General features: G+C 43.9%; 1 protein-coding gene across 1 annotated transcript in view; it reads right to left on the minus strand.

Annotated features, from left to right (window-relative positions):
- The window catches only part of DVL1 (dishevelled segment polarity protein 1), a 63902-nt gene extending 49218 nt beyond the window's left edge, over positions 1–14684 (minus strand). The window contains exons 1-4 of the mRNA XM_010005270.1: positions 14675–14684; positions 14313–14406; positions 10547–10616; positions 2984–3105 (exon numbers count right to left, since the gene is read on the minus strand). Coding sequence (XP_010003572.1) covers positions 2984–3105; positions 10547–10616; positions 14313–14406; positions 14675–14684 — 296 coding nt within the window. The remainder of the gene's footprint in view (positions 1–2983; positions 3106–10546; positions 10617–14312; positions 14407–14674) is intronic.
- Positions 14685–15958: the final 1274 nt, after the last annotated feature.

A 15958-nucleotide genomic window follows, 5' to 3' on the forward strand; every position in this document is an offset into this window, starting at 1 on the left:
CCCCAAGTTCCTGTGCATCTCTTGAATCATCCCATGCTTATTCTGAAGATGACAGACCCAAGACATACACCGTATGTATGAGCTCCTCCAGTAATGCCAACAGATGACATCCTCCATCAGGGGCTTATTCTCAAGCCTGTGAATTGAGCTTTTTCAGCTCTCTACAATATCCTGATAAATGCATCATTTTTTTAAAAACCAAACCCGGTGTTTCAGCTCACTTTCTTAAGTCCTTGCTCACCCCAAACTGATCTGTTTTCCTGACAATAACCCAACCCAGGTGCACAACATGCTGACATCCAAGGGGCAGAAGCTTCAGCTCACTGTGGCCACTTCCCATGTCCAGCTCTGACCTTGAAGGTTGAAGTCTTGCAAATCATAGCAAAGCTCAAAATAACTGTGTCTGTGAAATGCACAGACCCCAGGTCCTTTCCTTATGTTCTCAATGGCCTGAAAGCTACACAGATATGCCAGCACAATATTTATCTAGTAAGTCCCAGTGAAGGATCATTATGAGCAAGTGAGCTTCAGGCAAAGTGCAGAAGGACTTTGATGATGATCTGAGTGCCCAGATTTCTTCCAAAAGTGTGGGACCTTGATGATGATCTGAGTGCCCAGATTTCTTCCAGTCTGCAGTTGTGAGGGCTCTACTGAGAGCCACCTTCTTGCTACTACAGTTAGCCAGAGCAAAAGGTTTCAAAGAAGCAGCAGCGAATTTATCTCTATAGTTTATGGCCACTTTTTTGGTTGAATCTAAACAAACAGCAATGACAACTCCACACTTTTGTATTTCCAAGCCCTGAGGAAGGGTCATTTCTCTGTTCATATAAACCAGCCTGGCTTTCATGACTAAACAAAGCAGTGGGAATTAAACTACCAATGACCTAATCAAGTGGTCCCAGGGGCTTTTGAAGCCAGACCCAGAGCTGGTGCATGTGTGAGCACATCTGTATAGTGTTACATTTAAGAGGACTGCTGAAAAGCCTTCCACACACCCACACACTTTCTCTGCCTTCATGAAATGTACTGACATGCCCACCAATGAGGAAATCCGGGTTGTTATTCCAGAAAACATTTGCCTGCACATTTTAAGCGCTAATGAAGCTACCAAAAGGCAAGTGGGTCTGGAACTGTTGTCACAAGTATGTTTCTCTTTCGTGTTTCAGCCCAGTACAACTGAAAAGGGAAGGAGGTGGCAGTTTGCTCAGGTCACCCGGAGGCTCTCAAACATCTCGGCAGCACCATCTAGTGACTGCTGACACTGCCCATCTGCACATCACTTCCCAGGCTAAACCCGCCCACAAAATTTGGTTTACAACCTAAGAAATAAGGTGCAAAAGGAACCTCACACTTGGCCTGTTCCCTCTCTCATTGCTGGGCCATTTAAATTCAAACCCATTTTCAGTGCACATACCTCAGAGCTGTATACGAATGGCAGCTCAAGGGTTTAAACCCTGACAGGTGGGATTGCCTGCTGACCTGGCTGCTTCATCTGTTTCTTGTGCTCTTTGCTGTCCAGCAACATTCCTGTTTGTACAATTATACAACACCTTGCTCAGATGGGGCTTTTTGTATATTTATTATAAGGCCCCAATCGACACTGAAAAAGGAGACAGGAGATGACAGATCTCTGGTAGTCTGAACAGCATTAAAAACAAAATCTCAGGGATTTAGGAACCAAGAAGGTCAGTCACCCTTCCAGAAGGGGAGGTGAGATGTGAGTATACTGCAAAACTGAAGTTAGAGTTGTGACAGTTACAGGGTTGCACTACTGACCCATTCAATGGAAATACTATTCAAGGAGACTGTGCAGAAATGGCACTGAACACACTATTGCAGGATCACCACACCAACACCCCAAGAAAGAGAACTTTCTGAAGGATTCCCACATTGGCTTTGTCAAAGGAAGATGCCATCACTCGCAGCAGTGTGCTGACTGATGGCAAGAAGCCCCAGAGAGGACCTGCAGCCCACCAGGGCAGCCAGGAGGTGCCCGAGCAGAGCTCAGCTTAGATCCCACCACCTGAGTACACGCAGTGAGTGGAGACACACAGACTTGTGTCTCATCACCATGTAGGAATTGTTTCTCAATGAAGTTTGACCTTGCAGCTATCACACACAGGTATAGGTGAGGAAGACAAAGAACTAGTTCTATTTGCACCCACGTGACTGCACTGACAGGCCTCTCCCAGCCAACGTAAAGCAATTTATGAACACACGAGGGCACTAAAGCCCTTGGTAAACACACAGCCGGGCCGGGTTAGGGCTTCCTAAGATTTCTTGTATTCTCTAGAAAACATCTATCTGTAAAAGACAGCATCAGGGGCTCTTCCAGGCACCAGGTATCACAGAAAGCACTGGCAACACTCGACAGCAAGCAAATCCACACCACGTTCCATTCTCCAAACACACTAAGATCACAGGTAGAGCCAAGTCCTGTTTGAAATCCTCTCTGGAGATTCAGAGGGCCTCCCTGAAAATGAAGGTTTTCAGAGGATAGACATTGGCTCTGCACACCTAACAGGAAGGAATAAGGCTACTATTAACTGAGATGACTCCCAGTCTGGTCATACCCAGCTCGAGCTGGTAGCCTGGGTGCACACGGAGGAGGCATTAGTCCTCACGTAAATTTTTGCTCTTGATATCACTGCTGGCTCTGCCCACCACATAATCACACACACTGTAGTAATAAAAGATTGTCATCCATACACTATGAAAAGCATTTTGGGCTCCCTCTCTACTTTACTCTTCCACAGTGAGTTTCAAAACGAGATATATGGGATATACATTTCATTGGAACAATAACGGGTTTTTTCTTCCCCTCTCCCTCTTTAATTCCTCAGTTCTCATAAGTATAGTCTTTTTTCTAACAACAAATAGCAGGTTTGCAGGAAGAAGTGTGGGGAAGAAACAGAGAGGAATTGCATTTTATTTTTTTTTGTTTAAAATGTATATATATAAAAAAGAGACAATGTGCTCTTACTGGAAGGACGGAGGGCGGGAGTCGCCGATGCCGCCTGTTCTCTCGATGGGTGGTGGAAGGTCCGTGTGGCTCTCGGTGCACTGGGAGCCTGTGTCAGAGTGGGAGCCTTCAGCCAGGACCAGCTGCCAACAGAAAACAGAAAATTAGACACTTGCACAGGTCTCTCCACTCAGACAGCTTTGCTAAATACTCTGAGAGATCCCAGGGAAGCCATAGGAAAGGCAGCGCTTAGTGCCCGCTTGCGTGGATCCCTGCCAAACTTCCCTACAATCGGGTCACATTCAATCTGAGCGTGGAAACATCATCAGCTGGGATATGCACAACATTCCTGCAAGCCCCACGAACGTTTTCGCATCTCAGAAGAAACTAGCACACCAGGCAGAGAGGGCAGTTCTCCTTGTGACTTGTCCTTAGAGAGTTTCCCAGGCTGCCAGCAGTCCTTGCAGACTGCACGCACACCGGGAGGCTGCACGCTCAGTGTGCTTTTGCCATGACAAAAATAAGAAGCAAAAGCTGAAAACTGACAGTGGGACACCCCAAACATGGTGTAAACTTTTTATACAAGGATCCTTGACCCCCCAGAAAATCACAATCTGTCACCAAATCTCACAGTTGCTGCCATCATCACCAAATCTCCGCTTCAGGAGGAGGACCAGATTCCTGACGTTCATCACTCTTGTGTCTCAGGTGTGCCTATTTTATCTCTTACTGTCCCCTTAAGGCAGAGGTGCTGATAGAAAAAGTCATTTTCCAGTCATGCCATGGAAGGTTTAAGTCTTACTAGTGCTGGAAAAAGCTCCTGGCTGAAGTGTACACCCAGGAACCAGAGTGGTCCCTTTCTCTACCAACAATTGAGTAAGTCTAGGAAAATCAGCATCTGTGCCTCAGTTTCCTAACCCAGAAAGGCAGGATGCTACTGATTTTGCATGACTGAGATTGATCAGGAGGTTTACAGCACTCTTGAAAGCAAATTCAGACTTTGCACATCCTAATCTAGTTCCATACTTTTCTTGCTATAAAGGAAGGTAAAAATGAGCCAGAAATGTGAAGAGCCCACTGACCACACACACCACCTTCTGGCTGCTGCCAACAGAAGTTAGACTTGACCTTGTGACATAAAGGTTAAAAGGTTTATATCCTATTACCAAGCCCCTGAGACATCTAATCACTTTGCTGAGTCTCTTCAAACAATGTAAGATCTTTAAATAAATGCTCAAATAACAATACAGATTATTAAATATCACAAAGAGGCAACAAGGTCTCAGCTGCCCTCTGGCTTTAGCTGTGGAAGAACTAGCCCTCTATAAGAGATTCCAAGTATAACTGGTTAATTTATCAAGGACTAATTCTAATATAATAATGAGATAGATGCTAGCTATTAAAGAAGGGGATGGAGAAAAAGAGGAAACAGGATATGAGAGGGTGGGTGTTCAGGATGCAGTTTACTCCTCCTAAGAGCATTTACCATGGATAAGAGAAGCCAAATACACACACGCTGTCAAAAAAGGAACTGCCTGAAGACAAAACAGTTCTCCAAGCACCACATGGAGTCAGCTGCATTATTCAAACTCTCTTATCACCAAAGCAAGTGCAGCAGAGGAAACACTGAAGGGAAAAATACAACATGAGGTTTACTAATAACTTGATAATTAAGGTTTCTTTCTTTCAGGTGGGGAAGTTAATGGGAGAGGTTTAGAAAGCATGTTGGCATTATGGAGATGCAAGAATCTCTCTGAGCCTGGCTCATCCCCTGAGGAATCTCTGTGCAAGTCCTTTCACTAACAAAATCAAAATAAGGGGTAAAAAGCAGGGGAGAAAAAAAAAAAAAAAAGAAACTGGGTGTAGGCAAGATCTCTATATCCCACTCACCCTCACATTCTCAGTTGTATGGAGCTACACAAGCAAGCACCTGGCCTGAGTTCTTTGAAAGCACAAAAACATGTTTCTTCTTCAAGCATTTCTGCTGATGGCAACACCTGTCTCAAAGATGTGCTTGATGTGAGAAGAGAGATGAGCCAACAAGACAAACCCTTTCCCTATTTCCGGGTGTTTGTTCTTTAGTATTCCCCTGCTCCTGGAGTAAGAAGTCTGGGCCCTGCAGAGCCCATCATGAAGCAAACCCATGTATTGACAGAGGTGGCAGATCATCTCAGTAGTGCTGCTGAGCAGAAGCAAAATCCCTTGGCTTCACGTGTGGGCAGAGAGAACTGCTGCTCCCTGCTCTGCTGTGCTAGCTGCAAGTTCCTCCTCATAAGCTGTGAAACAAATTCATTTTCACCAACAGTCACTTTGCAGCAAGTTCTCCCTAAGCAGAGGATTGATTACCTGTCTCTTGGAGAACATGTGGAGTAAGAACACGAAAGAAAAAAAATGATCTGCACTCCTATAATCCTATTTCCATGTCTCCCACTTCCAGATTTTTCCAGCAGGTTGCTGACTGCTTTTCTGAGAGCTTAAACAGCTCAAAACAGGTCCCTGTGTACATCAGAGCAATGCAGGGATCTAGGTTGAGTGCATCCATGCTCCGCAAATGACAGCCAGTTCTCCTACCACATGGCTAAGGGAGCAAGATTTCCTGACAGGCCTTTGCTCCACCTGATGCTGATCACAGTTAGAAACAAGACAGCACCTTTCAATACAAAAATTTCTGAGCATATCAGACCAGAACTACCCAGCATTATTTTAGCAAAGAGATCATCATCAGATCATAGAGCTCTGAAGCTGCCTCACTCAGCATGTCCATTCATTTTTCCTCCAAGTCCCCCATCCTTCATGGCAACCTGTTTGCTGCTTCTCTCTCCCACAGAGATCCTCACACTCCAGCCTCAGCTGCTCCTTAAGAGGAATTCATTCTCCTACAGTAGGACTCAAATCCTTCCCTAATAACTTAGTCAGGTACCTTAAAGCATAGGAATATTTTTCCTGATCCCACCTGCCTTCTTTACAAGCTCTGAAGGTGATGGAAGAAGCTCTACATTGCAATATCATGTTAATACCCTCTTCACTTTGGGTCAGATTTCATGCACAGCTCTCTCTTTTCTCCTGTGTAATCATTCAGTCTATCAGCAGATGAATGAGAGTGTATATAATCCGTGAGATGAAGAAATAGGCCCTGAAATCAGCTAATTTGATACACAAGAAATAAAAAACCAACCCTGCCTTAGTGGATTTTCATTCACTGCATCAGTTCTGTGCTGAAAGGCAACAAAGCACTTTGATGAAGATCAATTAACAATCCTGAAGCTCCTGGGTTGCCTTGTAGGGTAGAAGACTAAATGGTTCTACCCAACAATTCTAATTGCAATTGCAAACATGGTGTCTAAAAGGCTTATGCACAAACAGGACAAGTATTATCTGTTGGCACCCAGATAATACAGGAAAAAAAAAGAGGCAGACTCCCAGAGGCTGTGACATCACTGCCAGCCAATAGGAAATGGTGCACATTCCCAGCAGCCAGGCAGGGAATTGTTCCCAGATGTTGCAAAGCCTTCCTAAAAAACACAGATAACAGCCAGCCCACTTTGTGCAAACTGCTGGCACAGCCCCTCAGCTGGCTCCCATCTGGCAGCAACCAGAAGCCAATTCTTTCCACATTTCCAGCTTCCACTGGGATCCTGTCCCTGGACCACGCAAAGAGAACAGAAAACCAGTTTAAGCTTTTGCAAAAAGCTTGAAGGTAACATAGTCTCTTCTGTACAAGCTGTTTTTCCAAATTGCCCAGTAAGGACCTGAACCTGAAAAAAAACCCAAAAATGCAGGAATAATTTCCCTCAGGTGAGCAGCTCTTGGAAAACTTAAAACCAAATTATCCCCTGAGAAAAATTGTATCCTAGGTTTTATCAGTGTGTTTATGTTAGCAAAATATGCACGTGTATCAGCTACTTTCTGCAGATGTGTTTGTGTAAATGCATTTACTAGATGAACTCTGCCACACAATTCATGTGACTCTCTATATTGCTGAAAAAAACCTAAATGTCAACCACTGAAAAGGCATCTAGTAAGTGGCAACCTTCTTTCCCAAATTATTTAGTCCTTAAAAAAACCTCAAAACAAAACCCAATTAAAAAGAAAAAAACAACAACAAGCCAAAATCAAAAGGAGGAGATCTAAGATGCAGAGGAGAAAGACAAAGAGGACATGGGAGGGGTGGGGAGGAAGTTTAAATAGTTAATTAGGAGCAGTGATTCTAATTTGATTCTAATCTAGCTGTACCCAGAGCACCCAGGGTAGCAAAAAGTTATGTGACAACTAAAGACTTGCAGATCCTCCCCAGAACACTTTCCCCTATGGAAATCAGTCCTGCATTTGACACCAAGATCAAAGTTCCCACCTAGGACAAACAGAAGGATTCAAATATTATTAAAAAAGATTGAAATCTCAACTTTCTAAATGTCAGTCATCATGGAAACTTCAAAGTAGCCACTGCATCAGTGAAGAGAAGAGGTGTGGAGGAAGAGAAAGTGAACCCAGACTGTTGTGCTCCTAATGTTCCCATTTTAAAGATGTCATCTTGATGTGAAACACACACAGCCCCCAGTACCAGTGATGCACAGTGAGGAACATAATCATGACAGGTGGTTTTGTGGAAGAACCCCAAGCTGCCTGCTACCAGCTGATGCACACACATGGGAGACAAAGAAAGCTCAGGCCCAGCATGTTAAAATCCAGAAAAGGAAACAGCCCAGCCCAAAAAGAGAGTTCTTCCAAAAGGCAAAGACCAACTCTGCTAGCACTGAAATATATATATGCAATTATCTGTCAAGTTCAGTGAATAAGGTATTAAAGGGTTCAAAACTGTGAACAATTAACTTTACAGTAAGATTTACCTAAAACTCCTCCAGTAATTAGCAGCAAATAGAGGCAGATAAGCACTGCAATTCTATGGGTGTTAGTGTGGAAAAAGTAATTTGCAATTTGTAATGCAGGTCAGACGCAGATGTTGCAGCTGATCGTTCAGCAGAGTGAGCAGCCCTTGTCAACACCATCTGCAAAAGGTGCACCAGAGCCCTGAGAATGCAGCCATAAACTGGACCCAAACTGGCAGGATCTGCCTAGAAATTTGGAAACAAGCTGATGGTGGGAAAGGAAGAAACAGCTCTACTAAACCTCTGAAACAATTCTTTTAAGCCATGCATCTACATTTTGCTTTTAAGATCTTTGCAAAAACACCATTCTCATGAGTAGAGACTTGGCTACTGACTCAGACTGAACTGATTCTCAAGTGTTAAACTCCTGGGCTGGAATTAAAAATAAAAACGATCTGTTTATCACTGAACTAATGTTATTTCACCCAAGGAAGAAAAGCAAATTGAACTCATTTTTCTCCTTAAAAAAAATGATACAGCAAGTGAAGGAGGGATTGTGTTCTGAGATGGGAAAACCAAGTTTGTCTTTATATGGTCTATTAAAGGTAGATGAGAAATTTCATTGAAGCAGACAATGCAAGGGTCAGAAAAGCTCCAGAAAAAACCAGTGAATCCATTCACAGAATAGTTCACATTGCAAGAAGGAGAAAATACAATGTTACATTTTTTAAGAAGCCACCTTCAACTTAAGCTTGCTCATACACTCAAAAAACTGGCAAGAAGGAAGATTTTAAGATGAAGTAACCAGGCCATGAGACATCTGCTGCCAGCTGCAGAAGACTTCCTACATGACCTTGAAGGGAGAGAAAAAATCCACATAAAAAACTTAAGTGACTCAGTTCCCACCCATAATGTGGAAAAATCAAAAACTTGTGACATACAAAGAAAACACAAGATTAAGGTTTCTGGATCAGCAACCATGTCCCTCCCATGCATGTGTGCAGTGCACAGCACAAGGAGATAGCAAGGAGCAGAGACATTGATCCTGGCTGCAGCTTCCAAGGAAAACTGTCATGTAACATACAGGAATTGGTGGGAAGTTCTGAAACAAGGTACAAATCCTTGGAGCAAGGATTCAGCATTCTTCCACGTGAGAAAGCAGCCAGTCACCTATGCTGGGACAGGAATCACAAGAAATTGAAGGCATTCTTAAAATGCATTTTGGAAACTGTAAAATTTCTCTGAAATTACAATAGCAACAGCCACAGAATTAAAATGCAGCATTTAACTTGTCTGTGTACTTGCATATATTCTTATTCTGATCTTACTGTTCTTGATATTCTGTTTTTCAGCTGGAAGACAGAAAAGGCATATATTTTCATGTTATTTATGAAGCTGGGAAAATAATTCAGCTCTCAACTTGACATCAAAAGCCCTTGGGTTTTTGGTTGGGAGAGGGAAGGAGGAAGAGGTTAAAGGATTGGGATGCAAAGGGGGATTAAATAATCCGCATCCTTATTCATGTGGAATCGTTTGGGGTGGGGGGTTGTTTGTGCCTAAACTCCAAGAACACTGGCCGTGGTTGGAACAACCTGAGTCACATTTTGCTGCACAGAAGCTCCTGAATAGTGTGTGCAAGATCAGAATGAATCGTGGGTGTGTTGAATCAGCAGTGCAAATGACACACTCTTTTGCATAGATAAAAATAAACACTGCCACGCTCCTGAGTGCACTGGGAAGGGGAGATCCAGCCCAGGGATGCAGAAAGCCATCTGCACATCAGCCTGGTGTTTCAATTAATATTTATCAGTTCAGCAATATGGAAGAAATTACACTGAGGAGCAAATACAGTGTATTACAGACTGAGGAGGAGGAAAAGGGTTCTCAGGATTTATTTGTTCTCCTGATAAGAGCCACTATTCATTTCCATCCCTTTGCTTTTAAAAGAGACACTGCTCTCACGCTATGGCAACGCAAATGCCATCTTCAGAGCCTTTTGTATCTGCAGCTTTGGGGATGCTCTCTTCAGCTTGTTACTCACACATGAAATCCCTTTTTGTACAATCTCTTCCTATACTGTCAGAACCTCACGCTGTAGCCAACAGTGTTCCTGGGACTGAAGACAGTAACAGCACCACCAGCACGCACAGCTCCAGCGTATCCTGAAAGCAGCATGTTCAGCAGCATGGAGGCCCTCCAGCCAGCTCCAGCCCCTCAAAGAGTAAGGACCTCACACCACAGCAGTGGCCACCAGCACGTGTGTTCAGCCATGAATTGGAGAAGTTAACACCACCAGATGTTCAGTTCCAACAACCTCATTAGGAACAAACCCTGGGCCATCTCCCACAGTGCTCTAGGTGGACCATCAGGTCTCAAAGACCACAGTTGGTTGGTTGGTTAAACATTAATTTTATTCTCTAATGCCAGGGATTTTCTTCTAGAGAATGAAAACTCCTTTTGGCAACCAATTTACTGCTCTGTGGAGCACAACACATGGGGATCTTCCCTTCTTTGTGAAGGCAAGTAGGCAGAGAGACAACAGCGGGAAAGAAAAGATGACACAAAATGTTACTAAGCATTAAAAGTTTCATGTTTAAACTCCCTTTTCAGCCCTGTACATCTTTGTGGACTTTGCTCTAATTTTTCAAACAGATTACTGAATAACAGGATGTTACAGATATCATGAAAAACTAAACCTTGGCTTCCTGTGCCCACTGTATCAAATGCCATGCACAGACAGACAGATGAGCCAACATACCCAGGACACCACTCTTCCATTGAAGCAGGGCAGCTTTGCATTGTCATCTGAAATCTCCTCCTTTACCACCCTGGAAAACAAACAAACAAAACAACAGGAAGGAAATCAAGAGTCTGAAATGACATCAGATCAGAAGAGATAGTGGTCCAGTAAAAACACAAATTTTTACTAAAATGTTGGCATCAACAAGTCTTGTGTGTTTAAAGAATATGTGACTGTCAGAACAGAGGAAGCAAGTAAAAAGAAAGGCTAGAATAGCACCTTTCCAGACAACCATCCCAAACTGGTGAGCCAAAAAGCTTTTTTCCCACTTTAGAGTCTCCCAGCTCACAATTTTTAAAGATCTGATGGTGATTAAAATCCCACTGTGCTGTGCAGTCTCTGTGTCAGAGATCACTGCTGACAAGCTAAGGCCACTCTGTTGGCAAAGAAAGGACTATTACCTCAATTTCCTTGACAGGATTTGGAGCCAAAACACAGCACCTTCCCCCACAGCACTGACAGAGCTGTGGTCAGTCATAGAATCATAAGGTTGGAAAAGACCTCTAAGATCATCGAGTCCAACCATCAACCCACCACCACCACGCCAACTAAACCATGTCCCTAAAAGCTTCATACTGAACCCTGCTCTCCTGTACATCAGACAAACATCTTGACCTTCCCCATGAACTCAAGCTCTCTTCACACTCATGCCACAAGCCTCTCCTGCTCCCTGTACCTCCCTGCTTTCACTCCAAGATGGTTTCCAAACGGTCCTTTTCCTCCTGCCAGGGAATGAGCTGACATGAGCTGCACGCAGAGGTGCAGACACAGCACCTTCCCCCACAGCACTGACAGAGCTGTGGTCAGTCATAGAATCATAAGGTTGGAAAAGACCTCTAAGATCATCGAGTCCAACCATCAACCCACCACCACCACGCCAACTAAACCATGTCCCTAAAAGCTTCATACTGAACCCTGCTCTCCTGTACATCAGACAAACATCTTGACCTTCCCCATGAACTCAAGCTCTCTTCACACTCATGCCACAAGCCTCTCCTGCTCCCTGTACCTCCCTGCTTTCACTCCAAGATGGTTTCCAAACGGTCCTTTTCCTCCTGCCAGGGAATGAGCTGACATGAGCTGCACGCAGAGGTGCAGTTGTGGCTTTGGGTCAAACAGCAACCAAGGCTGTATGAGATCTGAGACCATGAGAGCACCTCTGCTACCTCCTGGGAGACACTTCTCTTTACTGCTACGTGTTCATGTCAATACTCAAGACATTCTTTTTGTTACCTAAGGGCTCCAACCAAAACTGGGAACCTTCTGAACAAGGTGTTGTGCAAACACCCAGAGTGGGAACTGTCTAAACTTGGGTGGAGAGGAGATCTGGTGGTATGTTCACACCAAGCCCAACAGCAGAGCTGTAGCAGAAATAGATTTCTGGTCTCCAATCCCTACACAGGGGAACAGGGACAATTTGTTTTTGACCATCTCAGAGCTTTAAAAAAGCCAACACGAAGTCTAGTCAAATTCAGTAAGAACTTGTGGTTTCACAACCACATTTTCCTTTATTTATGTTTTTGTCTTCCTGTTGCTGTGTAAAAAAAACCACAAGAGCCACAAAGCAACTGACTAGGCATGATCCAGTGTCATATTAAAGGTGGAAAAAAACTGGTTAGAGAAGAAGAGAGGAAAGCAAATGGACAAGGAGTTTCTTTCCATCTTACTTTTGGAAAATTAGGAATAAACAACACCACCACTAATATTTGTGTATTTTAATCCATTTCTGAAAGAGGAAAAGAACACTTCTTTCTCCACATTTGTTTGCATTGTTAATAGCTAGTGGGACAATATTAGGCAGAATTCATCCTTGACCTACTACTGGAAAGAAAAACATTTGAAAAATATTCATTTAACTCCTTATGAATTTGTCCTCCCTTCACCTTTTGGCAACAGGAAACAGATTTCCTTATAGTTTTTAGTAATTTATAGCTAGACTCTAAAGAGACAATTAAGAGTAAACTCCATTGAAACAAACAGATCCTCAGTGCTTTCAAAGTGCTTGACAAGTCAATGAAGCTCTCAGACCTGTAATTCTGGAGCTGCAGCCTCTCTGTGAAGACGCAGGATTTTGATGTTCGCACGGAACTCCAGCCCCAAAAGACTGACTTGAATTCAACCATTATCTTTTGTGTTTCATAAAGTCCTGGAGGGAACACTCACTCAACTCAGCAAAGATCCAACTGCAGGATCAGCAAATCAAGATGCTGCAATAATTTTACCTTGGCAGCTGCATGTTTTAAATGACAGTATCTCCCCCCATGCCCCATAAGGAAATGCCACTCACTACATCCCAGAAATAATACTCAGAAATTCTGCACCAAGCTTTAAGATTTAGGCAAAAGTGAAGCCATAAAAATGGACTGATGGTGAGGTTGTCTCCAGAGAACAGGCTTGGGGGTCTCTCTAAAATTGACCCCTGCAGAGGCAGTGAGGATCCCCCTGCAGTGCTGCACAGACTGGCTGAGCTGCCCTCACAGTGGACATGAGCAGGTTGAAATCACCCCTGACAAACCAAGCACCCTGTCACAGCATCAGCCTTTGCTGCAGCTAAAGGGAACAACTTCCAGATCTGTTGCAACTTGAACTACTAAATATAGCCCTGAGCTATGAGGCAAGAGAATGACAGACTGTAATTCCCAGCTTGCTTTGGGTAGCAATCAACAGTGCCAAGAACATCAAAGACAGCAGCAGCCACTAATTTCAAATATCACTGTTTTACAAATCATTATTTGTAGTGAAGAGGCAGCTCCTTTCAGTGCTCAGGAAAGGGAAGCAATGGAGAGAAGGCAAGAAAGGAGTATGAATGGTTGCAGCCATATGCTTCAGACTGAAGCCAACTTTGTATTGCAAACAAGAACACAGAAGTAAGGGCAGAGGGAGAGCCCTGCCATGGTCTGCTTCTGGAATACACACTATCCCTTAGGGACTAACAAACACAGCAGCTTGCGACCAGGGAGGATAAGGCCCTAAATAACATGTTCACAACTAGACCCAACCCGAGCTAGCATGGCAAGGAAGGTGATGACTTTGATCTGCCAGAGACCTTCAGCTGAGGTGGAGAAAAGTCTGTTGGTACTGGATGTGGTCCACTGTGCAGGTGTGACATCAGTGCTCCCAAAGACAATAGTTAGCAGACTTGGTGTTTGATAATAAGAACAAATATCATCTGATACCAAGAAACACAACCCCTGCTCTCACAGCTAAACCCTCCTTTCAGAAGAGGGGACCTGTTGCCTAGGTCACATCCTGCCTCCTGGCAACATGTGCCTCTCTAACTGCTGACAGTGTTGGAACACCCATAGTCTCTATTCCAGCACACACCACCTCTGCTTAACCCAGGTCTCTGGGTCAGAGAGATGAGAGCAAATGAACACCTACTCACAAAGCCATTTACAAAGCTGCCACTCAATGAACACCAAACAGGAACAGAACAAACCAGTTGTTTCCAGATAACTTGGGTTGCAGCAGCAGGTCCAGCCCATACTGCTCTGTGTTCCAGCTGTACATGACTTTCCTTTGACTTTCCTTTGAGGGGAGACTCCCACTCACCAATGATTTAACTAGAGGTTTTTCTCCAATGTACAGAGACTTGCAGACTTTTCCTCTACACTGTACTCTAGAAAAAACTTGGCACACAAGATACTAGAATCTTTAGTTCATCCTTCAAATGCATCTACCAGGTGAAAGGAAGGTAAAAGAAGAACACAGGGGAACAACTCACCCAAGGGAACAGACCCCACGCTCTTGAACACCCCCAAGCACCTGCCCTAGGTTGTCAGCAAGCTCCTCATGATCTGATCTCACACCAATCCAGTCTTCATGTTGAAAAGAGTATGTGCAAAAAAGGGTGTGGATGTGTGGGGAAGGGGAGGAGGGAACAGCTCTCAGCCGCTCACATCCTCTGTGCTATTTGACTTAAGAACTAATTACTAAATGAAACAATCACTGCTGGTAACAGCCCCTCCTTCCTCTCACTTCCTGGAATTGTGTCTGGATCCTCTGACTTTGCTACCACCCCACTCTGCACAAATAGGTGTTTGTGCATTTACCAGACCCAGTCTTGTTCTACCTTTCACACCTCACCTGTGTCCATGACAGGTTTATACTCCTGGTTACCTGACCAGGATCCTGACTTCCATTTTTCCTCCAAAGAGGATTTTAGCACCCAGACCAAGGACTGTTCAGGCTTAGCCTCACCCTCAGCCCTCTGCCAAGCTGTTTGCTGCCTCAGAGTACATGCTGACTGCATAGTAAGAACATCAAGTGCACCCCACAAACCTTTAATGACTCTGATCCACAAGCATGGAAGCAATTGGATATTAAGCAGTGAAGCTGATAGTGTTGCACACACTTGCATTCCGATTGCATCATGCACACCTGTGAAAGACTTCATCTCTAGAATTAACTAGTTAATTTTTCCTTTCTACTCAGAAAAATGAGGTTAACAAGGCAATTTTCCTTTCCTTGATTCACCAGTTGCAGGCCCAGTCCTCCAAGGCCACATCTATGGGAAATGTGGGGTTGAGGCAGAAGTGTGGCCCCTACAGATTCATTCCAGGTCAATGGGTACCACACCACAAAGTGCACATCCTCATTTACTTTAGCACCAGATTATTCCCTTCATGTCACTGTGAGCACAATCAAGTATTTCCTTAACTCTTTATTACTGTCCTTTCCTGATGGGAGAAGGAGAGATGCTTCATTCATTACTTTTTCCAACTGACATGGAGATCTTCAGAGAGAAGACGAAGTAATTAAGTAATTTGTTCTACACGTTTCTTCAAGGACTCCAGTCCCCACAGAGGCAGGTAAGGGATTATTCAGATGTTCAGCTTTGATTCACAGAATCATGTGGGCTGGAAGACAAATCCAGGGTCACCTAGTCCAACTTCCTGCTCACAGCAGGTTTAGGTTGCTCAAGGCCACACCCAGCCAAGTTTTGAGTATCTCCAAGGATGGAGGTTCCAGAGCCTCTCTGGACAACTTAATTCTACTTATGAAGCAGAAGTTCAAAAAAAAGTAATAATCCTTATTTAAATTAGTAAAACCATAAGTAATCATAAATCCACATCTGCAATGAGTTAATACTATGGGAAGCTATTAGTGAGACTCTGCTAACTGCCTTGGCAGATTCTAAGCTCACTCAGAAGCAATTTCTGCTTTGGAAGCTCCCAACTTCTGAAGTGGTTTGATAGATATTTGCACACTGGACTAGCAGTCAGAAGTGCAGTAGGAGTGTTACACCCCAGTGGGCTGCTGCACAGAAACTCTCCTGACTTCACTGGCCACAAACAAGTATTTTTAAAGCTCTTCAGGAAGAAGCCCTTTCTGAAAAATATCCTGACTTGTCAAACTACCCCCTGCATT

Source organism: Chaetura pelagica, unplaced genomic scaffold (assembly GCF_000747805.2).
Source record: "Chaetura pelagica isolate M959 unplaced genomic scaffold, ChaPel_1.0 scaffold159, whole genome shotgun sequence".
Lineage (NCBI taxonomy): Eukaryota > Metazoa > Chordata > Aves > Apodiformes > Apodidae > Chaetura > Chaetura pelagica.